The sequence below is a fragment of the Polyodon spathula genome, chromosome 1, assembly GCF_017654505.1.
Source record: "Polyodon spathula isolate WHYD16114869_AA chromosome 1, ASM1765450v1, whole genome shotgun sequence".
NCBI classification, from domain to species: Eukaryota; Metazoa; Chordata; class Actinopteri; order Acipenseriformes; family Polyodontidae; genus Polyodon; species Polyodon spathula.
In genome coordinates, this window is record NC_054534.1 from 20,674,585 (window position 1) to 20,700,390 (window position 25,806).

General features: G+C 34.9%; 3 protein-coding genes across 3 annotated transcripts in view; 2 read left to right on the forward strand and 1 right to left on the reverse strand.

Moving 5' to 3' along the window:
* Positions 1 to 7,491, forward strand: part of LOC121315393 (serum response factor-binding protein 1-like) — a 50,808-nt gene extending 43,317 nt beyond the window's left edge. The window contains exons 6-8 of the mRNA XM_041249450.1: positions 2,869 to 3,607; positions 4,968 to 5,005; positions 6,600 to 7,491. Of these exons, the coding sequence (XP_041105384.1) occupies positions 2,869 to 3,607; positions 4,968 to 5,005; positions 6,600 to 6,790 (968 nt within the window). The 3' untranslated portion in view covers positions 6,791 to 7,491. The remainder of the gene's footprint in view (positions 1 to 2,868; positions 3,608 to 4,967; positions 5,006 to 6,599) is intronic.
* A 301-nt stretch (positions 7,492 to 7,792) lies between these two features.
* LOC121315403 (protein-lysine 6-oxidase-like) lies at positions 7,793 to 15,239 on the reverse strand. Its single transcript, XM_041249462.1, has 7 exons — positions 14,241 to 15,239; positions 13,963 to 14,071; positions 13,548 to 13,679; positions 12,388 to 12,544; positions 11,630 to 11,725; positions 11,427 to 11,542; positions 7,793 to 8,899 (listed from the first exon to the last, which is right to left on the reverse strand). Exons 1-7 carry the CDS (start codon positions 14,821 to 14,823, stop codon positions 8,893 to 8,895), a joined length of 1,200 nt encoding a protein of 399 aa, XP_041105396.1. The 5' UTR covers positions 14,824 to 15,239; the 3' UTR covers positions 7,793 to 8,892.
* A 4,509-nt stretch (positions 15,240 to 19,748) lies between these two features.
* On the forward strand, positions 19,749 to 21,025 carry LOC121316765 (zinc finger protein 474-like). The gene is given in 4 exon segments (XM_041251973.1): positions 19,749 to 19,754; positions 20,277 to 20,381; positions 20,383 to 20,458; positions 20,880 to 21,025. Coding segments are annotated over 4 exon segments (333 nt in total).
* Positions 21,026 to 25,806: the final 4,781 nt, after the last annotated feature.

Sequence of the window (25,806 nt, forward strand, 5' to 3'; positions counted from 1 at the left end):
CAGACGTGCATGCTTTTTTATTATTTAAATACAGTGTCGTATTGTGCAGCACTTTATTAAAGTATGTACAATATTTTAATGAGAAACGAAACCAATCTCTTCAGAACACTTTGTTCCTCAACCATAATAAATTAGACAAAAAGGGTGCCACAATGCTCTAGTAATTTATTTAAACTACCATATACATTCGCTGTTTACCTAAGAAAATGAATAATTGTTTAATTTAGTCTATCAACAATATCATTACATAGTGCAATTGTCAATTTTCTAAGGATATTTCTGAGGCTCGGCAAGCGAAGGGGTTCACACTGAGGTTCAAAAGGCTTCAGTTTTCACTTCACTAGTTTTTAGACATCATTTCAGAGAATAATGTTGCTGTCTTCATGTTAAAATGTGGTACAAATGTAGGACGAGTAAGCGTACTAAGGCTAAGTACAAACACAGGCTAAATGCAGTGTGAGTTCACGGTTTGTATACACACACAGTTTGGTTACAAAGGGCAGCGACAACCACACTAGTTAATCCTTTTCAGAGCAAGTGTCGTGTGGTTATTAATTCAGTTTGGTTAGTTAATGCTCACTAACTGTGTGTGTGTGTGTATTACAACCGCAGTTGGTGCGTACTGGATTTCTGCGCTACTAATGATGTCATTGTTTATCAGCCATTCCTGTGTCACATGGCTATATATATATATATATATATATATATATATATATATATATTATATATATATATATATATATAGCCATACACACACACACACACAATGCCTATAGAAAGCCAACACCCCCCTTGCCTCAGAGTTTCATGCATTTCATGGATTCCCCCCCCCCACTTTATCTACAGACCATATTCCACACTGTTAAGGGGAAAAAAAGTTTTTATTGAGAAAAAATTATATATTAAAAATACAAAACTGAAAGATCGTAATTGGATAAGTCTCCACCACCCTGAGTTAATACTTGGTGGAAGCACCTTTGGCAGCAATTACAGCTGTGAGTCTGTTGGGATAGGTCATTACCAACTTTGCACACCTAGATGTGGCAATTTTTGACCTTTGTTCTTTACAAAACTGTTCAAGCTCTGTCAAGTTCCTTGGGGAGCGTTGGAGGACAGCAATCTTCAAGTCATGCCACAAATTTTCGATTGGATTTGGGTCAGGGCTGTGACTGGGCCACTCAAGGACATTTACCTTTTTGTTCCTTAGCCACTCCAGTGTAGCTTTGGCTGTGTGCTTTGGGTCATTGTCCTGCTGAAAGGTGAACTTCCTTCCCAGTTTCAGCTTTCTTGCAGAGGGCAGCAGGTTTTCCTCAAGGACCTCTCTGTACTTTGCTCCATTCATTTTCCCTTCTATCCTGGCAAGTGCCCCAGTCCCTGCCGATGAGAAACATCCCCATAACATGCTGCCACCACCATGCTTCACAGTAGGGATGGTGTTCTTTGGGTGATGCGCTGTGTTGGGTCTTCGCTTAGCATTTATGCCAAATAGTTCCATTTTAGTTTAGTCAGACCACAAAACTTTTTGCCACATGGCTACAGAATCTCCTGAGTGTTTTTTTTGCATATTTCAAATGGGATTCAAGGTGGGCTTTCTTGAGTAATGGCTTCCTTCTTTCCACCCTACCATACAGGCCAGATCTGTGGAGTGCTTAGGATATTGTTGTCACATGCACACTTTGACCAGTCTTGGCCATAAAAGCCTATAGCTCTTGCAAAGTTTCCATTGGCCTCTCTGTAGTCTCTCTGGTCAGTCTCCTTCTTGCTCGGTCATCCAGTTTGGAGGGACGGCCTGATCTAGGCAGGGTCTTGGTGGTGCCATACACCTTCCACTTCTTAATAATCGTCTTGACTGTGCTCCAAAGGATATTCAAGGCCTTTGGTTGAGGCTTGAAATTCACTACCCAGCAGAGGGAACCTACAGGAATTTATCCTGAAATTTAGTGAATCACTACAGTTTAACACAGGTGGAGGCCACTTAACTTGGTGTGTGATTTTGAAGGCGATTGGTTACACCTGAGCTAATTTACGATTGCTATTACAAGGAGGGTGGACGCTTATCCAACCAAGCTATTTTAGTTTTTATTTTTAATTAATTTTCTACAAATTTCAGAATATTTTTTTCACTTGGAAGTTGTGGGGTAGGATGTGTAGATAAATGGGGGAAAAAGCTATTTTAATTCCAGGCTATAAGGCAACAAAAAGTGAACATTTAGTGTGTGTGTGTCTATATATATATATATATATATATATATATATATATATATATATATATATATATATATATATATATATATATATATATGGGTGTGGGTGTGTCTGATTACATACAGTCAACCACTGATTTTGTAATATTGATGAATAGTAAATTCATAACAATGGTAAATAGTGCATACATATAATCTACTTTTTTTTTATTTAATCAAAGCACAGTTGTAGAATATTCTGTTGCAATTGACCCAGACTGATTTACACTTTTTTCCCATTCTCATCCACTAAAAATATTATATTTTTGTGTATTTCAATTTAAGTTTTGGTCAACCTAGTAGTTACCATGCCCAGCAATTGCCACAATAATCAAACTTTGAGTGGCCAACATAGTCAGGTGATGATGTGTTTGAAGTGACAGAGAACCACGTTTTGAACGTTATTTGATCCTCTGATGCCTAATCGTCTGCTGTGTGCTAGGATACAGTGTAGGGCTGCTTATTACAATGTCAGAGTCAAAATAAAACAGTATTTTAATCAAAATATTGTGTATTTCCTAGAAAATAGCACCGGGAAAATATTGAATAGACAAAAATCGGCTACGAATCGGTAAAATGTATTAACATTTAATACTTGTTTGTTCTTTTTTTTTTTTCTTTTTAGCGGCAATAAAGGCATTTAAAGAAGAGAGAGAAACACAGCCAGAAGGCAAAGACACTCAAGAGGTTCCACAGCTAGAAGACCCTATACAAAATGCACACTCAGTTCAAGAAAATGATCACTCAGGGGACTTAGAACTAATGCTATCTGGAAATACTGCAGAAAGCATTAACCCGATAACTAAAACAGAGCATATCCGTAATCTAGAAAGTAATAAAGATACAGATAAGACTGATACAATGCCTGCGACTGTCATAATGCAGGAAAATGCAAACATAAAAACCTCTGTAGGGGACATTTCAAATGCCACTGCATCAGCCATTTCTCAGAGGAAATCCCCAAACAAGAAAAACAGAACACAACCTAAACCTCAAAATGAAGCCAATGTTTCAATAATACAACATAAACATGAGTCGGAGGGTGAAGAAAGTGAATTGGAAGAATCAGATGAAGAAGATAAAGAATATTTTGACGACAGTACAGAAGAACGTTTTTTCAAGCAGTCATCCATGTCTGAAGACAGTGGTGGGGATGATGACAATTTCTTCATTGGTAAAGTTAAACAAACAAAGAAAAAGAAAAGTGACCCAAGCCTAAAACAAGAAAAAGTGAAAACAGAATTCAGGAAATCTGAAAAAGATACTGAGGAAAGCAGGCATATGTCAAACCAAAATAAATTACAGTCTGTATTTTGCAATTCTTTATCAGGATCCAAAGTATCAAAACCACTGGAACAAAAGAGGTAAGATTTTGTTTTTTGTGTGAAGGCTGCGTATTCTGGAGAGTGGCGGTGTGGATGATGAAAAAGCTATACTTAAACGCAGAAATCGAAGGACTTAAGTCTTAAGACTTGTAATGTTTGTTTTACTGTATACCAAACATAAGTTGCCAAGAATTACTGTCTGGTTGCAGTAAATGGCCACCTGCGATTCTCAATTCAAGATGACTGCATCTTGCATTTCTTTTAAAGGATAGACTTTATTACCATATTTATTCACTGAAACGCAGTGATGGTAACAAGTTTGTGAATGTTCAGGAATGTTTGATTATTTTTTGTGTACTTGAGCACTGTCCAGGTTTAGTCTTGTGCAGCTACATTTGAGCCCTGCGTCTTCATTTTAACATAATACATGGTCATTCTTAAAATGGTGACTGGTGACAAATCTGTTTCAGGTTCAGTCAGTTTTAATCTTGTTACAATTTACAGTACAGCCGAGCCACCTAATCTATATACTGATAATCTGGATTTTTACTTAAATAGGATACAACTCTGGGAAACTGTTCTTCCCAGTGCTATTTATGTTGTTTAATTGGGACGTCACTTTTTTCAAATGGTAAACGGAGATTGCTTTTCAGAGCAAGACAGGTTCGCGTAGCACAGTGCAGTGAGTGTGTGATTACACTGTGACTTGCGTAAACTATGTTGAACTCTTGAAGGAGCTGGAGTCTCCTGTGGTTTCTCAGGCAGCAGTTGCAAAGAAAGTTCGGCGTGTCAGCATTACCATGTGATAGATTTCATTCTTTCATTTCATGTAGAAATAAAAAACAGCTGATTTTTTTTTTTTTTTTTTTAATTTTTGTTTAGGAATAAAAAACAATTAACTTGTTTTTTTTTTTTAATTATTCATTTAACATTTAATCACAATGTGATGTGATTTAATTCTTTTTCGTTTAGAAACAAAAAAAATTGACTAATGTTGTCTCAAATGCCTCTTGTTTAATTGGGACAGATGCTTATTCAGGATATGTATGCTTCTCCCGAGGCGTCCTGATAAAGCGGCACTGACTGTATTTACCAAACTTGTAATTAATAATTAGAAAATTAGAGAAGACTGAGAATAAATGCATTATGTTAACCATGGGATTGTTCTTTTTTTATTGCCTAAAATTACTATTTGTAAGGTTTTACTGTTTGCTAAATATTTGGTCAATGGTGTCCTGTAACTACCGAAAGAGTGGAAAAGCTAACCTTTATAAGAAGCTAAGCGAGTAAAATGTTTCAGCTGATTACAGATGAAAAAAATTAAGTTTTGGACTAACATTGTGCTGTACCTTGGCGTGTAAATATATTATTTCAGTTAGATATCCATTTTGTTTTCCAGGAAGTCTCAAGGAATGCCTCAAGTGAACAAGGGGTCAGGTATGTTAATCTTACACATTTTGTTCCAAGACCACTTAAACCACAGTAAAAGCGTATTTTTTTCTGAGACTTTCAATAAAATAGAACAAAAAATCAATATAATCACAGTGGGTCTTAGGAATCAGTTTGCTGTGGGAATAATGCAAAAAAACACAGATTTTCAATGCTGTGGGATATTTTTTATATCTTTTGACCAACTTGGAGTGGGTCAAAAAACATGCAAGGCTTTTTTTGTTAGTTTGATAACCAAGTCAGTACAATTACCATATTTAATCATCAATTTATGTTAACATACTAGTCCAGTAAAACTGCTTCCGGTGCACAGAGGTCAGGTTGAACAAGGCGCATGTTGGAACGTGCCTGCAGTTTGCTTCAGTAGTCTTTCTTTAATAACGCTGGATACTTAACAAGCTGTTTACAGATGCTGAAAAAAGTAAAATTCATCCCTAAAGATTGGGTCAATGAATCCAGCTGTATTTTAACACTAGCCAGCTGGTTGACAAAGACTACCTCGGAGATTAACCAATATTATTATTGCTACTGCTACTACTACTATGATTACTACTACTACTACTACACAGAATTATTTGTGAGTGTGGGAATCTTTTATAATGTTAAGGGGAACTCAGTTTTTGGCCTTTTTATTTCAATTGCAGAAATACACAGATTTGTATTTCTTTGTTTATTGTGGGAAAACTAGGATCCCGGATAATGACAATTGACATATTCTATGTAATTTAAAAGGCAATCATTAAAAAAAGGAGGAAAAAATAGTGTTTTTAGTTTTTTTGCCTATTTCATGGCAGGTTATAGGAGGAGGGGTCAGGTGTTTGTAATATTACTTAAAACACTTAATTATATAGCACGTAAACTTCTGTATAACCCTTGCAGTATATTATTTAATGCACAGAGTGCATTAATAGTTTTTAAGATTACAGTGCAGTAACAGATTTGCATGGTGTAGTCAACTATATAAAAAAGTGTTGTAACAATTGAAGATCATTTTCTAATCTAATATTTAAGAGCTATTGTTGATTTTTGAGTTCAATTTCACATATGAAAATAGAGAATAGACTTTTTTTCTAATAAACAACTATGTAAACACTGGAGCCCATGAAATATAGGGCAAAATTTTGGAAACCTATAAATACATTTGTTGCCATTAAAAAAAAAAAAAAAACAACAAACTACAAAATGTCCCCTGCAACAAATTGTTTGAAAAGCCAGAAACTTTACATCTATATTTCTTAAACGGTTAAGCAAAATTTCTAAAGATTCAACACTTGGACAACCTTTAAACACATAACACACAAAACTATTATCACACCTTCTAGTTACATGCATAGACAAAATACTGGGTGCCATTGTTTATTTATTTTTGTGTGTGTTCCTAAAATACAGCTTTCTGGAATCCATTTGTATCTCTATAATATTGTAACTGGAGACATGTTATTGTTTGTTTTGTGGTGACTCATCCATAACTTCATAATCAATAAAACTAAAAGTATGTTTACTTAACTTTCTAGTCTAGTGTTACCTCCATTTGAGAAATGGCTATTCATTCATTGCATCAACTGAACTTTTGTTTCTGCAGCTATGTTAAGCAGACCTCAGTTTAAGAAGCAACTGCCTCGTGCTGCTGCCAGTCAGCAGTTCACAAGTAAAGTTCCACACGTGCAACAATCTCTACATCCGTCATGGGAGGCAAGCAGAAGACGGAAAGAACAGCAGGCCCAAATCACAGCATTCCAGGGAAAAAGGATCAAGTTTGACGACGACGACTAATTTTTATGTGTAAATTCACTAGAACTGGGCAGAGTAATCCAAAATGACATGCAAAGTGCAACTAACGCAAGTTTTCAGTGTTTTAAATAGAAATCTCTTTGAGCACCAGCATTTTGTTTCTGTACATATGTATTACTTTGCTCAACCTTTCAGATACAGAGTTGTACAGAAATCCTACATTATTTAGAATTTGGTGAGTTATCATTCTTTGTATGTCGTACCTTGTAATGTGAGCCATTACTGTTTTAAGTTTTATATTGCAATTTAATGAAGATATAAACTTTTCTCTTATTTGTTTGTTGTGTGTGTGTGCTGTTGTTGACATGCATATGTTGTTTGAGGTTTCATAGTACGTATATCTGATATATAATGCTCCAACAAGAACACTGTTTGTGTGTTGGGTCTGAAGAATGAAACATTTGACTAGCACATTTGTCGTCATGGACATATACTAGATTATATCTAGGCTTGCTCCTTCCAACATTTATTTTTCAGGAGCTCACAAAATACTGTAATAAAATTGCTTTTAAATTAATATTTTTTTTTGTGTATTCTTTGTTCTGGATTTGTGGTGGTTGTAGGTGTGTTTCATATATACAGATAATTCATGATTATCTGATCTCAGCTTTCAAAAGAAAAATACAGGTTGCAAACATTGGGTCTGATAGTCACAGTATCCAGAACGCATTCTATGCCTCCCTACATAGTGTGATCTTTTAAGTTTTGAAAAATTGTTTAAAAAAAAAAAAAAAAAAAAAAAAAAAAAAGTCACAGACAATGAATGGAAGAGAAATGCAAAGGAAAATAACTCGGCCAGAATGTAAATGGATTAAGTAAGTGCTCAAACTGTCAGCAATTGCTTAAATAAATTTCCGAATTGAAAGGACAAAATATCCTATCTATAGTCCATTCACAATAAAAAGGTATGGATCCAGAGTAGCAATATGTACCCAATGCAAGACACACAAGTTTATAATTTGTAGAAAGAGAGAATGTACATTGAACACTTCACCATTTATTCAAGTACATTTTTCATTAAAGATACAGGAATGTAAAGTAAGAATATGAAAGGGCAATAAGAATACAAAGCTACTATTAATGTTATACAGGAGTACTTTTTTTTTTTTTTTTTTTTTAACACTATCAAAACAAGTTAATTAGTATTTTATCTACAAAGCTGCAACATTTAGTGGCATTTAACTTTTACCTGCACACTAGTTACAAAGAAAATTGAAATCAAATTCCAAGTAGGCTAATAATTTAGCACTTGTTTTTATTTAACAATAGGGCACTTTTTATAAGAGTGTTTATTGCAAGACTGGATGTAGCCACTGTATTCCTGCATACGTGGACTACATAGTTTACTGACTGGAACTTGTCCAAAAAACATTTTTGGTATTTTGCATGAGGATGTGAAACCTTAGTGTGTGGTCCCATATAGGTGACCTCACATTACATTTGTATATTGAGTGAATAGTCACATAAATATGTTTCTGATACAGGCAGTTTGTTGTTTTAACAAGACATTGATCATTATCTCTGTTTTTTTTAAAAAAAATAGTCAGTAAAGGCAGTATGAAAGTGGTCTTATGTCTGTTAAAGTGGTGTTCTGATCCCATTAAACTGCACAAATAGTAGGTTTTAAATAACCATCATTATTCTATGCATGTCAAGTATGTACTCTTAATTGAGCTAATGCTGCGTAACTGAAAAAATGCTACAGTCAATTTAAAATCCGAGTACACTTTGGTCAGATTTGGTTATTTACAGACATATTTTACAATGAATGTTTTAACACGTAAAAAAAAAAAATATATATCCCAATGCTGTACTGTCTTCCAAATGTTGTTTATGTCCCGAGAATTATTTATTTTTTTTGTGTGTTTTCTAATACCACCCAACTCTATAATCTCTAAAATCCAAGCTGTTTGAACTAAAAATGATCATTTTATTGCAGTAGCTTAAAATCCAGTTATAGTGTTTTGTTACAAAAAGCAGTCCTTGTGCAATTAAAAAATGTATCTATCCTGGCATTCTGAAAATATCTTAAGGCAGTTTGTATTTTCATTTCACTCTTTTGGCACAGATCCACATCTAGTAAATTAGTACCTGAAAAGAAATGAGAAGTTGTTTACTCAACAAATCATGGGTCGTCATTATGACATTTTAAGGACAAAAATCCCAAATTACAAAGTATGTTACACAACTAAAATGCAATCGCATTACAGAGCCATTTTTGGTGTTTTTACAATGCTGTATTTAAGATAAGACAACAGGCTTCATAGATTTCCCAACATTGAAAAATGAAAACATTTATAAATGTTACTTATGTATTTCTGCAGCACTAGTCTTAGGTGCTGAGAAATACAAAGCCTGAAATCCCAAAGATTTTACAAGTACTCAAGTTTCTCTGGTAAAAGTGTTTACAGGGATTTTTTTTTTTTTTAAACATGTATCATTTAAAGAGATTGGCAAAAGCTTTAAAAGGCTACAATATGATTGTGAGGGCCACTGCATTCCCTGTAACACATACAGCAGACACTTCAGATTTGCTGATATATTAGGAACCTTTTCTTCTATAATTTAAATCAATTTTCACGTTATAGTGTAAAACTGATGAGTTAGTGTTTGATGTCGAGATGGAGTGCTGTTTATCCTGAAGATAGGCAGCTGAGTTATGTGACGCTGCGTAAGATGGATGATGCAGCATTATTAATGAAAATGCCAGTGAGTTATTTAGCATTGTATACTGCAGCTTTAAACGTTTTGTTTTCCTAAACCATATTATATTTCCTGTTAAATATCATATTTTGTGTGTTCTGTATGAGCCTTTCATTTTGTTCCAGAAAAAAAATTGATTCTGAATGATTCCTCAAGGCTCACTGTGGTGGCGTGATGTGGGGAAGTATATTAGCCTTGCGCAGGCTTCACTGCACAATACTTCATTATGACTTTCAGTGACCAAACTTGGCTAATATGTCTCCCCACTCAATCTTTTCAAAAAACACTTCTGCTGGAATAGTTGGTAAGCATGGCAAATAATGATCTAAGGGGAAACAACAGTTGAAAATCATATTTTTATCCAGGTCTATTTTTTTCTCTTCCCCAAACGTATACTTTGGCAATATAAATTTGTTCACAGTGGCCGCTTATTGCTGGAAACAAGTTGTGTTTCCAAATGATGTGGAACCTGCGTCAAATATGTACAAAAAACAAACAAGTATAACTAAGGCGTAATCTTGAATTTAATTATAGACAAAATAGCTTAATACTTTGTGTCTTGCTGAAGATCATATGTTTTGATTATTCAAAAATTGTTCCAAATTCAGTAGACAACCAAATCTTTTTTTTATTATTATTATTATTTTTTTAAACAGTCAACGGATTGCTTCAGTACTTGGTGGGGCCTCTTTTTGCCTTGATAATCTTGATCTCTGCCAGAAACCACCTTGGCATGAAGTCAGTACAGCTGGAATGCAATTAAATCGGTCTACTGCAATTTGATCTTCGTTCTAGGCTTCTTTGCTACCACTTCATTGACCATTTCTTGCCAACAATCTCATAGTTATTCCAACAAGAAGCCTCCTCTTACACAAAATAAATATCTATATCCTACAGACCCTCCTTTTTCTCCACCATCAGAGACCCTTTTGGCTGCACACAATGTGAATGTTCAATCTCTTGATTGCTTGCCAGTTACATCATTGGATAAGGTTTCAGAGTTCCCTGATGATGTTTAATGTTCTCATTGTATTATACTTTGATCAAAACGCCATAGGTCTGACTGCTATCTTGGCCAGTAAATAGCCCTGTTGGAATATGTGGTGTGACAGAGCAGAGACTCTGCACATGGATGCACAGGTGTGTGTGAGAGTTTTGTGCCTGCTGGCCATCTTGACGAAGGAAGCTGGAACCAAGCTGGCCACCCTTGCACAGCCACATGACATTGTTTAATTGATTAATTGAGTGACTGTTTGAATGGAAAAGTGTGGAATGTGGCCAGGTGGTGTTGGGATAATTGATGGCCGCATGGTATACAAGGAACAAAGGATGCTTGTTGAGAGAAAAACACAAACGGGATAGCTGAAGCTTGTGTGTTCTATTCTGTTTGTTTTAAGACATTGTAGGGTATTTGTTTAAACCTTTTGTTCCTGTTTTGATTTATTTTGTTGAATACAAGTGCACCAAGGCGCTATAAACTGGTGTTTGGGGTTTGCTATTTCTGCCACTGATCAGCCTTGACCACTCACCACTATGCCACAGTGATCTTCTGTCAAAAACATAGAATACTCATTTTACTATAGAATTAAGTGGGCATCAAGTACGTCCAGGCATTATCTTTATGTAAAGCCTATTGCATCTATAGTCTAACCTCCTATATTTTTTATAAAATACATGAATAACGTTCATAATTCACCAATTTTCATAGTTTGTGTGTCTTGTACATTATTCTCTTGTATAATCTAGGAATCAAGTCCACATTTACATGCTGCATTAGAACAGCAGCATTTCACTGGGCTTTAGTGCCTTTTTCTGTGTTTCAATAAATTTAAAATAGGGCATTAACATAGACAAGCATTTAATAAAATGGAAATAATAATAATAACAATATATTCACATAAAAAAAAGAACTTACGCTGAAAGTCTGCATCCTGATGTATATGCATAATGACCTGTGTAGCGAATGTCACATCGTACAACGTTATTTGAATAATCAGATTCTGGTACCTGGTAGCTGGGATTCACGCTAACCTACAAAAAAAAAACAGGTGTTAGTTTTGTGTAAGTGCACTATGTTACAGTATATACAGACATGTTAGATACTAAAAGGTCACAAACCTTAAGTATATAGTTGCCAGGCTTTACATCTGTGATATCAATCCATTGGCAGTCAATGTCAGCATTGTAGGTGTCATAACATCCTGGACTCAAACCCTGCACAAAAGGGGAATATATATATATATATATATATATATATATATATATATATATATATATATATATATATATATATATATATATATATATATATATATATATTATTTATCTTCATGTTAGTTAAAAAAAAAAATTGATGAACCCTATATATTACTGTGACTATACCTTTTTAACTGAATCCAATTTTTTTTTATCTGCTACTGTATATAGCATCACAATGAATCCACTATATGCTGCTGTGACTACACTTTAATCCTGTGGTATGTTTTTTTGGCAGTTTAGCCATGTGGAACATCTAAATGTCAGAACAGTCAGAAAAATGCAAGTGTCATGATTTCTGACCAGCTGTTGCTGGACTTTTGAGAGGAATTCTGCTAAAGAAGGACATTCCAAGTTAATAGCACACTGACTGGTTGCAGATGTGTGTAGTGTATGGTAACAAAAAAACAGTAGCAGTGGCCCAAATCACAGAAAACTTCAACACTGGTCAAGACACGTGTTTTTTTTACTAGCACAATGCACTGGGAGCTACACTGACCATTATCCTATTATGTGACTCAATGACAGAGTTCATCAGTGTTCACTGTTGGAAGTTACAATAATAGCAATTAATAGAAAAGGATCTCATGTTTAAAGCAATTGTCTGCAGAAAACCACACCTGTGTATGAGATGTGCAAGCATAGCGTCTACGGTAGCCATAGTCACATGAGCTGTCTTCAAGGCAAAAACTTGCTTTATGTCCTTCAGCTACTCTTCTCTGTGAATTGGCTTCCAAGAAGTCATAGTGGCTGAATTCATCCATACTGTGGTAATGTCTATTACACATAAACAAAGATGTATTATTATTATTATTATTATTATTATAAGCCATACAGATTATTGATTCTTGTATTCTTCATCAAAACTACTGGAGGATATTCATTATCATGCTATTTGTTGTTTTCAATGTGTTTTACACTTCTGTTTAATTTGTTAAATCTATACGAACTACACCATTTGTAACAAAAAAAGGCAGTTATCAATTAACTAAGTCTAAACCTTAACTAGCCAATCAATCATACAGTTCAGTGGCCCAGCTGTATACCTAACAATCCACTTGCTTTGTAGTTTGAGGTGCATTGATTTTTATACTGAAAGGCTAAACAAGAACGTGAGCTGTGAGAGACACTAATATAGTGCTATATAGATATGATATTTAATATTGTAGCGTGGTATTATATATTGTTGATGAAGATAGGAGGGTTTGGGTATCAATCTGCTTTTTAAACTACTGAAACAGTCCGTTCACATATAGTATTCTGAAGATATTGAGACAGACTGTGCTGTGCAGAAGCTATTCACTGAACACCACATCCACTCCAAGGCACTAAACAAGCTGATGCACTTCATAGCTTAGCAATGACTTTATCATTTCAATAATATTATAGCAATCTATCAGTAAGGTGCAAATAAAATCACTTGCAGCATAAATGTGTTATCAGGCACCACTGATGTGCTCTTCAAAGTATAAACATGTATGTTTTTTTTTTTCTAAAAGGATTAATGGTTTTGCTCATTTTTTATTTACTTGCCCTATTCACAAAGCTTTAGCTCATGAGTTACACTTTTTTTTTTATTGTAATTAAACAAATTATGAACAAAACATTTTTTTTAAATAGCTCATAAGCTAAAGCTTTGTGAATATTGCCCATATCAAGTGCCCCAGATGTTTACCCCAGTTGGCTTTATGACTGCATTCCATAGAGTGAGGTGGCCAAAGAAAGTAGTGCATTGTAACAGATGAAGTAATTGTAGAAATACCGAATGTATTTAACTTACTGGTGACAGCTGTGCCATTCCCATGCATAGCGTGGTCTACTTGGCATGAAGTCTGCTGTTCCTTGGTTCTTCACTCTCTGGGGAAACCTCAACAGCACCCGAGTATCATAGTCTCTTACCGAGTAAGCTGAACTGTCAATCACCGAAGAGATACATTATTATTATTTATTATTAATTATTATTATTATTATTATTATTATTATTATTATTATTATTATTATTATATTCGGGGAAAAAAAAAAGAAAAATATAAACTTCAAATATATAGCTTTTAGCACCAGCAATAGCCAAAACAGCCAGTGGTTGAGGTTCGTGAAAAGGTTCAGTGTACTGGTGAGCACTGAATAAAGAGAATATGCCCTGATGCAATCACAGAAAGTTGAAACACTGTTCCAAAGCTCCCTGAAGGTTATACCTTGAAAGGCAATTTTCCTCTGCAGCACATCTCAGGTTGTACATTGACATTTTCTGTATATATGTAGAGGCTTGTATATAGTAGGGGTCTGGCACCAAATCTGGGAGACCTGTAGATACATTTCACAATGGCTGTTAACCCTTTGAAAGAACCGCATATCCGTTACTTGTTTTTGAAGGATTTAGTATTACAAATTAAACAGCAAAACAGTCATATTTTCTCACAGATTGACGGTGTACTTTATTACACGTTTTGATCATGCTGAATATAATACTTACCATACTGGTGATACCCTGTCCCATATCCTGGTCTTTGTCTTGGTCGTGGTCTTTCATATGTATCGTAGTAATTATAGTTAGGATTGTCATCTGAAGATTTGTAAGGGTTGTAGGGATCATCCCCAACCATTCTGTCCTCTAGCCTTAGATTGCTTAGTGGCGGGGGGTTCGTCTCTCCATCATTGCCCTGTCCAGTACCATTGAAACCAGCCTGGAACCAGTATGCTGCCCCTAGTCTTGTGCCAGAATGATTTCGTCTGCGTGCATTGTTTGAGGTTCTCGAGTGCTCGGTGCCCGCTGTGTGGTTAGTGTTACTTAGTATGATAATAGGGTTTGGAGGTGGAAGATTGGCGTTGGGTTCTCTCCTTCTCGGTGGCTGGTATTCGGATCCATGGCTTAGCAAACTGAAGACCCTACCGTTACTCTGCCACTGAATTTTCTGCCTAAACCCTGCTGTCGACGGGGCATTTCCTTGCTTGGTGTGGAGCTGTTGTTGTTGGCAATAAACAACTTGTAAAATGCAAGTCAAATAACAAAAGAGGATGCATCTATAAATGACTGCGTTTAAAAAGAGTGTCTTCATTTTCGAGTTAAACAAAGTTTAAGTGAGGCAACTTACCTAACAGAAAATATAAAACTAGCTTTTATATCCTCCGTTAAAATAATATTTTTTAAAAAAATTTAATGTATTTATATATACATCTACTTCAATTCTTAAAATCTTATTTTTGTAGAAAACTGCATCCGAGCTATACAGGGAATTTTGAAGTTAAAAAAAAAAAAAAAAAATTCTTGTAAAAAAAAATTTGCAGATGAGCAAGCGCGCGCTCACATCTTCCTCTTGCTCGCTGCTGTCTGGAGTGAAGGGAGGAGGAGGAATGGGATTTTTTAAAAGTTTCTGGCACCGTTGCAAAGTTATACAAGCTCTGTTCTGGCGGGCATGCTCCTATTCTGTTTGTTCACGTAGTAGACTGAAAACGTGAAGTCTGACAGATCCGCAGATCTTGTTCTTTCTTTGTTAGAGAACGCCCCTTCTGGTCTGTTTTTAACTACCGCTCTTTAAAGAGAAGGGAGCCTAATACTATATGCACAGCATTGAAATACGAGAGGCTAAACCATGGGTCAACATTTTTTTTTAAACTGAATTGCATTTCTTGTGACCAGTAAATCTCATGTATCAGTTATCCTGGGAAAAAAAAAAACCCAAAACAAAACAAAAAAAAAACAAAAAAAAAAACAAAAACAACCTGAGTCAAATACTCGACAAGCTCTCTACTTATTTAGCACAATAAATACTAAAGTGAAAACATCTTCAGTATGTATTCTACTAAGATGCTGCGTAAAAAGTTGGTGTAAAAGTATGTGTACTAAATAACACATTATTTATATAATGTGTTATTTAGTACACATAATATAGTTACTGTACATCGCAACTAAACCGCTGTTATTTATGATTACGGTTAGGTCTAATTAGTACCATAAAAATCATACTGCATGGACAATAATAATTAAATATTTGAGAAGTCTTAGCAATAGAGAGATCTACTGATGTTTATGGTATGACGCCACATTTTTCATCAATACTATGGCAATGAAACAACATTGCCTCTGTTGTAGTACGTTACATTCTAATTAAGGGCATTTCAACTTAGTACCTAGTACTAAACAGGCTTATGAATGGGGTGGAATTAACAGACTGTTCAATCATTTCTAGAATGGTGCAAGCCTTAAGTATCATTCTAGTATGGGTTGGGTTTGCCTAAAACAAGCTAGAAAGAGTAAGAACAAATCCCAGAACGTTACTATTGGATTCTAAATTTGGGAATCCGATCAAATGAACGCCGTCACAAAACAATGTGTTGACAAATCCCTTCAAATGACTTTCAAACAGTATATCATATTTCTCAAAAGACAGTATTCAATGTTTAACAACTAATTTAAAAAAATATATAGAACAACAATGTTTAACACCTGATGTGTTTAAATGAGGGATATAGTCTTGTAAATTTTTAAAGCTAATACATCTAAATATAATTTTAAGGTAGGGGTTAAACAGATTGGCCGAACAAGAATACAGCTTCAGTTTTTCCAACAATTTACTCACTCTTTCTGTCTGAGTGGTGTTTTCATAGGACAAATATAGACAAAAAACAAAACAAAACAAAAACAAAAAAAAAACAAAAAAAAAAAACAACCCAACGTATAATTTTCTTTTCTGAAAGTGGGACCTCCCTTTAAACAAATACAGTATCTTCCTTCGAACACATCCTTACCTTAAATGCGTGATTGTGCGGGTAATACAAACTGTAATATAAACTGTTAATGATCTATAATAATCGTTCTTCGTGTTTCATAACACACATTTTAGTACCCTGTTGTAGAGGTGTTATTTGTGTTTAAAATATTTACTCAAAGTGCAGGCTTGAGCATTTGACAGCAACGTGTGCAATTTAGGAATTATTTTAACACCCCTTGATGCAGTGGCACTGGGTAAGTTTTTAAAGTGGGGGTGCTAAAAGCCTTTTAACAGAACTGTAACCCCTGTATATGATGGAAGCCATGTAAAGCCAGGGGGTGGTGCCGGACCCCAGCACCCCTCGTTCCAGCGCCCCTTGCTTAATACAAAATCTAGTGATAAGGAAACCAAAGTCATTTAGGCCATCTAAGGACAGAAGTGTATTACTTTTAGGGGTGAAAGATAGAAAGCAAGCAAGCAAGAAAGAAAGAAACAACAGTTTATGCGATACGAGGTCACTCAAAGTTATTGCAGGGTAAACCCTCCACAGACAGACTTAATCCTATAACACGACGATATTGGCCAAATCTTGTGCGTTTCCCGCTGTCCATTTGAGATGCTGTTTAATTGAAATACATTAACAAGGCTTCTGGGATTTAAAAACCAGTTAAAAACATTAAACACTTTAAAATCTAATAATAACAAAAATAGGTAGACTTAAGAGTACAGCATCTGCATAAACACTGTAAAAAAACTGTCTAACAAATACGCGGGAAATGCACGTTGCTTGTGCCTATGGCGCCCCCTTGTGTTTTCTTGTTGTAGGTTTTATCACACAATGTATGATAGTAGTCCATGTCTCATTATGAATCTGACCTGGAAAAGCCACAACCCATTACACTGGTGGTGTTTTGTTGGTTTGTTTGTTGTTGTTTTGTTGTTGTTGTTTTTTGTATCATTATGTTTAAACATTTGTTGTGTTTTGATACTTTTCGAAAGTATTTCAACGCATCCAAGAGCAGAATGACGCACAATTATCTAAACGACTTTTATTTGTCTTGATTACAAATATTTATAAAATGTTTTATATAATTTAATTTTACATAACAAAATCCTTGTTTGTGCACGTGCGCACGTATAGCTCAACGTGTTGTCAAAACTCACACCTATTAGTAACCTGTCCGTTAGTAATTTTACAAAACAAAGTAACAACAAGAGGTTCTCCTGACACTGATCCAGGTACTAGAGGGGGGTGGGGGGGGGGGGGGGGGGGGGGGGCTGGATTACGTTTTACCATATGAAATGAAATCATACAAATTATATAAATAATAAGTATTTGTCCTTTTTAAATATATTCAATATATCGTTTTTTTTTTGTTTTAATACAATACATTTTAGAAAACGTATACAGGGCTTGAAAATCATTTTTATGTGCGATTTCGGTGCTGCCACCCCTGCTTCCCCCACGCACGGACGGGACGGAAGGGGGCACGTGCGATATATATATATATATATATATATATATATAATATATATATGACATATATATATATATATATATATATATGAATCTTACGTACGAGAGAAGAGCGTCGTGCAATTTAAAGATCTAGCAATACTTTAATTTGTTTATTTATTTTAACCAGAATCATAGTGCTTTCGTCACTAGCACCCACTTCCTTACAGATTGTTGAAGCGTTTCAGGCATTCTAAATTGGGTAAAAAAAAATACAGTAGATTGGTCGTCTACAATATCTCTGCGGGGTTTTCCCGCACTAAAAGTTGCAGATATGCGGGAGCAGCATGGAAAATGCGCGATTGCTGCAATCCTGCGCTGAAATTCAAGCCCTGGTATAGCTTGTGTATATGGTATTTCCCTAATATAATTAAAACATGTATACTATAAATTAAATCATTTTCAAAATACATTACATTTTGGTAACCAAACAATATTTCAATTTTATTTTAAATGTACCTGAATAAGAAACAGTCTACTTAAATCCAGAATACTCTGGTATAAAACAGCCTTCAAAGAGGAGGTGGCAAACCGTTTCATCTGAGTTGTGGTAAAAACAGCAAACTACATCAATATCTTGGTTGGGTAAAACCTATGTAAAATGTTGTAATATCACAATTTTATTTTACAAGTTAAATAATATTTTCCCCAATTGTCCAAGCAGCTTTCTAGTTAATATCTATATTTTCTAGTTAATATAGCATTTCAAACAACAGCATACTCTTCTGAAGTACCCTAACAGGAAAGGTTTATTTCTCCATAAATGTAACATTTGAAAGATGAATCCTATAATCATCCAGGAACTGATGAACTAAAATAATAGGCCTATTTCTTCAACTCAGTTTTTTTTTTCTCCTGTTGTTCCAAATTAAACACTTACACTAACCAGGTGTGTGTGTTTGTGTATCTGGTTTTCTAAAGCAGGATATCAGAATACATCAAGGGTGTATCATCTCCTACACAAACAGCGAAGAACTGCAGCCAGGAAGAATACATTCACATAATACATCAAACAAAGTGTTGTGATAAATGAACCGTCTGTTCACAGACACAGCTGTAAATTCAATTTTAAAAAGTTACAGTACAAATGTTACAATGTAAGTCAATGCACTGTCTGTGTATTTATTTTGCATGCTTTATTTAGACACAGTAGAGGGACTGAAGCCACATAAGTGGAGGGGAATTTAGATCCCTCATTGTAGTTACATGAACCTACAGTTTGTTTACAATTGAGTCATTTTGGAAAACGAAACTGACAGAAATATGTTAATTTGAATTACAATTAAGCCGAATATCAAGAAATGGCAACTCTGGAAGTGTTGTATCCTAAAAAAAAAAAAAAATAATAATAATAAATCACAGCCTGATGATGAAACACATTCCCATAACATTACTAGTTATTGGGAAAAGACCTAGGATCCATTATTGAACAATAACTTTTGTTCAAAGACAGTTATTGTATTTATATATTTGAGAGATATGTTTGATAAAAAGCACAGAGAGTTGCTTTGCCACCTTAATTTAGAAAGAGAATTCACTGAGCAGTTCTTCAGATTTCCTAAAAGCCCCTTGAAAGAGTAATCGCTTGAAATTACATTCTTGTTTTCTATTTTATTCTTTCTTTTTTCCTTCTTTATAGTAATAAATATACTTTGGCTGATCTGGCCTGTGATACAGGCAGCTAAGCCTGAAGAGCCTCTCTGAACATACAGTCACAGCACCTTAACACTTCCTAAAGAAAATATCACTTGAATCTATGCAAGTATGTGCAGAATATACTATGTTTCTGCATACTTATAAATCTGAAACAATCCTTTCTATAAATTATTATAACATGAGTTATTTCTATGCATAGCTGGTAGATATTGTTTCACATAACCAATTTCACCATCTCTCTTTATAAAAGGTGATCATGTAACTGAATTTCATACTGAGGTCTCCATTCTCGAAAACCACAAATTCCACTGAAGCCTTAGAAGTATCTGTATCAAATACTGAAGCTTAAAATTTAAGCGATACCCAAGCAAGACCATAGGTTCCCAGAACACCCTTAAATTTTCACAAGAACACTTTTTTTTGTACATGAAGCATAAACAAAACTTGTTAAGGTGCATTCAGTGTTTTTAATAAGGTCAAAAGGTGGACTCTGGAAAACATTTGGAAAAACTATCCCTGACACCAGCTTCTGACCTAAATTACATGCATTACATGCATTAAATTACAACTGCTGGGATGCTGTGTCACAGAACTGTAGTTTCTAATCAAATGTATTTTTTTTTTTAAGCCAGCAATAGTGAGGCGGCCAGGAACTGTTGTTTGCTACATTTGTGGATGGGAATTTGGATCCAAGTCTATTAATATCCATGAACCACAGTGTTTGAAAAAAATGACACATTGAAAATAACCAGTTGCCAAAGAGTCTCCAAAGAACAGAACGTAAAAAGCCTTCAGTGAGTGTGGCCACAGGTACATATATTTCAATTCACTTTTATTTTTATGTAATTTTAATTAACCAGGTGTTTTGTACAAATAAATGTAGCTTTTTAATTAGCTGTTTAATAGTGTTCATTTCAGCAAGCCAGGCAGTGTGAGGACTACATGTATGTGATGATTAGTAACACAATATCATTTTAATACAACTAGATTTCCTAAGAGTATACAGTCCAGTTCAGTTGCTGTTCAATAACATCTAAAGTATTTCCTACTTTACTACAAAATCACTACAACTGACAGATGTTAAATCCAACTCACAATAAGGTCTTGAAACCTTGTTAATAATAGTTTGAAGTGTTTAACCACTGGATATCACTTGAAAATATTTTCCACAAAGAATACAGTATCCTTGTCTGCAGTAAAATCTGATACTGTTTTTATTTACATTTTCTAGCTACAGGCTTCTATGATCTTGAGGCACAATGCCAAGCATCCTGGCAAAACGCCCAGGTCCAGTTGATGCCTTGTGATATCTGTGGGCAGACTTTCCTGCCAGACAGACTGACTGTCCACCAGCGATCTTGTAAACCTCGAAAATAAAGTGGTACTAACACACACCCTTCATGGGAAATTATACAGTAGTTATTAAAGATGGATGGAAGGAAAATCTGGAAGACATAAACTGTCTTGCACATTCAGAATTTTTTTTTTTGTGTATGGGTATGAAACAACTGGAACATTTACAGAATTTTCCCCATTTGGTATTTGTTAGCAATTACCAACTTGTTTAACTTTGCAGTACAACACAATTTATGTATTCTTTCATTGACTGAATCATTTGAAGTTATGGGCTGTTTTTTTTTCTAGATTTCTACAGTATGTTAAATGTTTAGTTCATTGGTACTGATTTAAAAAAAAAAAAACAGGTATATATAACAAGTGGCTGGTTAGAGAAAAGGGCTTGTAACCAGGAGGTCCCTGGTTCAAATCCCAGCTCACTCACGTACTCACTGTGACCTTGAGCAAGTCACATAACCTCCGTCTTTCAGGTGAGACGTTGCTGTAAGTGACTCTGCAGCTGATGCATAGTTCACACACCCTAGTTTCTGTAAGTTTCCTTGGATAAAGGTGTCTACTGAACAAACAAATAATTAATAAACAAATATATATATATATATATATATATATATATATATATATATATATATATTTTAAATAATGATTATGTGGGACTTATATTTAATGTATTTTACAGATGTAGTCAACATAAAAAGGACATATCCAAGGTAAAATTAGACAAATATTCTGCAGTATAGTTTTTAGTAATTTCCAGATACTGCTATATAGATTAAAAGTTGCTGTCCCATGTAACCAATTCACTTTCTGTGTTGTAAATCTGTCTTACTACAAAGTAAGGATGGGAATATCCAATAAAATCATTTAAGTACTCGGGTGCTAGTTCAATTACAGGCTGAGTAAAGCTTGCGGCTTATTGATTTTCCTTTTGGAATTATTCTGGCATGCATAGCAGGCAGCAATACATAACACTATTCAAAGTATGTAAAAAGGTGAACAATTAACAAAGCAAGGCCAAGCAGCGATGCTTATTTTGGGTGTTTGAGTTCCCAGTCTCACCCCTACTACAAATGTCTGGCTTTAATCAGACCACGTGACAGAGCAAGACATTAGATACCGAGAAGTGGTCAGGTTTGTTGATAGGTTATCATTTTTAACTACACTACTGTATATAGATTGCTTTAGTAATTAAAATGATACAACTGGAAAACATTTTTGTACCAGCAGGTGTCAGTACAACCACTTTTTTACAGTTTAGCCTTATGTGCGCACGTTTTCAGCTACATGGACACTAATTTCCTCTGTTTTTGAAACTTGACGTTCTATAACACGATTTTTCCACATTTCACCTCGGGAGTGAGATTGTCCCTACCAATTCAACATCTTCTTTTCTGTCATCAACTATCCAGCTGCTTCCAATGTTGACCCTACTTCTAATATGCTTTGACCTAAGGTGAAATGACCTAAGAGGTGAAACTATAACAGATTTCCTGTACGGTCTGCAAAACTGAGCACTTTACATAACATATTGTAGAACCTGATGCATGCTTTAAAATAAAAATACATATTTTCTATAAACTGCACATTTGGCACATACATAGAACATAGTAGTGGACAGCAGGTATAATTTATGGAATTATTTTGTTACTGTAGCTTAAGCGAAACCTGCCTATAATACAGTAACTTGGGTAGCTGATTGCAGGAACTCAGAATGATGTGACATGTTTTAATAATTAGAGACATGTATGAGATATACTGATATCATAGAAATTCTAAGTGTCATGATACTGCGCAGATACCTATCATGCCACTTGTTCAATTTCTGGTCAGTCATGAGAACATAAAAGACCTAGCAAATAAAGTGTTGAGAACATCTTTCTTTTTAGTACAAAAACAAAATGGGTAGCAATTGCTGAAAATAATGTAGCTTCATATAAATCACAATATAGGAAGGAATAGCAGCCCACAAAGCCTCAAAACTAGGTAAAAAGTTAACCCTGGCCTTCCTTTATCTGGTCTTGGCTGGGAAACAAAATCCACAAACAGATCCCTTACAGAGCACGGAATTACAAATACTGGCAATGGTAACAGATTGGTAATAAATGCTGTACGGGTGTACTGATGCAGTAGCACACCCTGGTACTGCAGTGGTTTACAGTGTAATCTATCATACACATGTGAGAATATTGTTATTTCAAAGAGGCTCTGAGATGCTGCTCTAAGCCCTTGATGTTGAGGTGCCGGCTGAACTCCAGCTTGAGTAGCTAAGGAAAGCCAGGCAGAGGCATTGCAGCTCACAGGAAATGAACTGCCGCATGGTGACAGGTATTATTTTGTAGTCATGCCCTTACACCTGGATGCAGCTTATAAATCAGGATTTAGAAAAAGAATAGCCGTACTAGACCAAACAAAACAGTATACATCACATCTTTAAACACACAGATCTTAGGTTTTAAACCACGCGTATGCAGGAACTATTAGAACATAAATTGCTTAACTGAAAACTGTTATGCAATGATTTTCAAAGACCACCAGCATTTAAAAAAAAAAAGTGCTCCAGACCTTTAGATCCACAATGTTTGTATCCTAATGTTCAAATAAACTGAAATGCACGGCTGTCCAAATAACAAATGCTGACAAACTCAGAGGGGCAACTGATTAATCAGCAATACATACAATTATTTCAAGAGAGTGATCCACATAGATCTTGTGGAACCTGGATCCCACAGTGCTCTCTATTAGTCTTTTGTATAAAACAATAATGGCAGGAGAATTGCTGATATCAAGGTTCAGTACAAACAGTATGATTTCCCCATCTTTCCATTAACCACATGTCCTGCTATGTGTTTAATAATTTCTCTCTGGTATTAAGTCCATTCATCTAATATATTCTGTACTGATGTTTCTGAAATATTAACTACAGAATTAGAACATCTATTTTAATATGTTTGCTGTATAATACTTGTTTATTTGACACTTATTGCATGGGGTTATTTCATAGCAAAATAGGAATTATAATATTTCAATTAGTTTGAACCGTTTTAAAAATAAATTAATGTGTTAATAGTTAAAATGTATTTTTTAATATCAAACATATTTAAAAAATACTATAATGTACAATTGAATTGAACTTTTATTAATTAATAGACAAAACTATCAATAAGATCACGTGGAGGCAATATTTGAATATCTATCAAATCAACAAGATTTACTGTAACTGTAAAAAAAAAAACTTATGCTGTGTGTCAATGAGTCATTGATTATTCCTAGACCAGTACTAGCTGACTTTTGGGGAGTTAGTGATACAATGTTTAATACTTTCAGTAAAGAAGAAAACATCCTCATGGCCTACTTTCTTAAAAGCATAAAATATAATAAATATTTGGTGGTTTTGACAGACCAGGTCAGAAACAGGGTTAAACTAGTTCTGCTGAGAAAAACCACTTCAAAGGCAAGTCTGAAGATTCTGGAGGAAGAAATCTATTGCAGGTGCTACTACTTAAAACCACAGACCCTAAATTGTGATGAGTAGACATGTCAAATAGGGAGGGAACATATTCAATGCAAATCCTCATACAACCCCTGAGAATGACTTAACAAAAGAAGTGATCTTGTGATAAAAAAAAAAAAAAAATAATAATAACTACGGAAACTAACTATGATGCAGTAACTGAACTATAACGGTCCATTACCTACCCAGTTATACCTTTTAAATGAAGAGCATGACTAAAGTGTAGAATTCACAATAGCACAGCTTTCTATTACTTTTTAAACAAAACATAAAGAAATGGGTATTTGGGCAAATTATACTCTGCCTCAAAACTTCTCCCAGCAATAGCCGAGAGAATTACAGAATAAAGAAACAATGTGTGTGCGTGCATGTAATTTAAAATAATTGAATTATTTGAATGCCAGTTTACCAGCATGTCGAAATTAAGGTCACAGTCAACAGTTTTAATTTTTATTGCAGAAATGGATAGCAACGCTTCTACAAGTTCTAGACAGGTGACAGATAAGAGATATTGTATAACATGAAGTATTAACACAAGTACGTGTTATTTCAAGTTATTTTGTCTCATACAGTCACTGAAAGTATAATAATAAATGTATCACATTTAATTTGTATCTCACCAATCTCTCACATCACCTGCTGTTTTACTGACGATCTGTTATGCTTTTCAAAATCTATTTTTATTTTCACTCAGGTGAAGGCAGTTTATCCTGCCATAACACTACAGATTCATAGTCTGTTACAGCCTAGGTAAGGCAGACCGTGAATTGCAGTACAGTAAACTCAAATTCCATGCTGCCTACTATTGGAAACTGTGTGGCATCCGATTACCTGTAAGTCAGGAAGTGAATTAGGCAGAAAAACACACTTCTTTCAAACTTGTGTCAGGACAAATATGCATATATTTTGTAGCCTATCTACATAAAACCTTAATACAAAAAAGCAACCCGAATTTTTCAGTGTTTTTCATTAAAATGTATGCAAATCATACATTGATAATGGGTAAATGTATTTCTGTTCGAGTGCAAATCGCCACTGCAACAAAGTACATGAATGTTAAATGTACCGATGTCTGGAAAAACCCACATTACCGTTTTCATTCATAAGAAAATGGTGTAAACTGCAGTACACGTTATATTAAGTCTCAACTACTCCAACGTGGAAAGGGGAATACCAGCAGAAAGGAAATAATGTGCATTTGAGGTAGGAAACCGCACTTCCTCGCATGTAAGAGAAAAGGGTCTCTGAGCTCTCCGCTTCCGGTATGAAAAGGAAAACCGAGAGGAGTTGAAAA

Excerpts from the sequence above, each read along its gene's own strand:
- LOC121315403 (XM_041249462.1), bottom strand. The coding sequence starts at position 14,823 with ATGAAGACACTCTTTTTAAACGCAGTCATTTATAGATGCATCCTCTTT. Across the intron at positions 14,072-14,240 it reads GACAGGGTATCACCAGTATG|GTCTCCCAGATTTGGTGCCA; the intron begins GTAAGTATTATA and ends ATGTATCTACAG. Across the intron at positions 12,545-13,547 it reads GAATGGCACAGCTGTCACCA|ACATTACCACAGTATGGATG; the intron begins GTAAGTTAAATA and ends TATGTGTAATAG.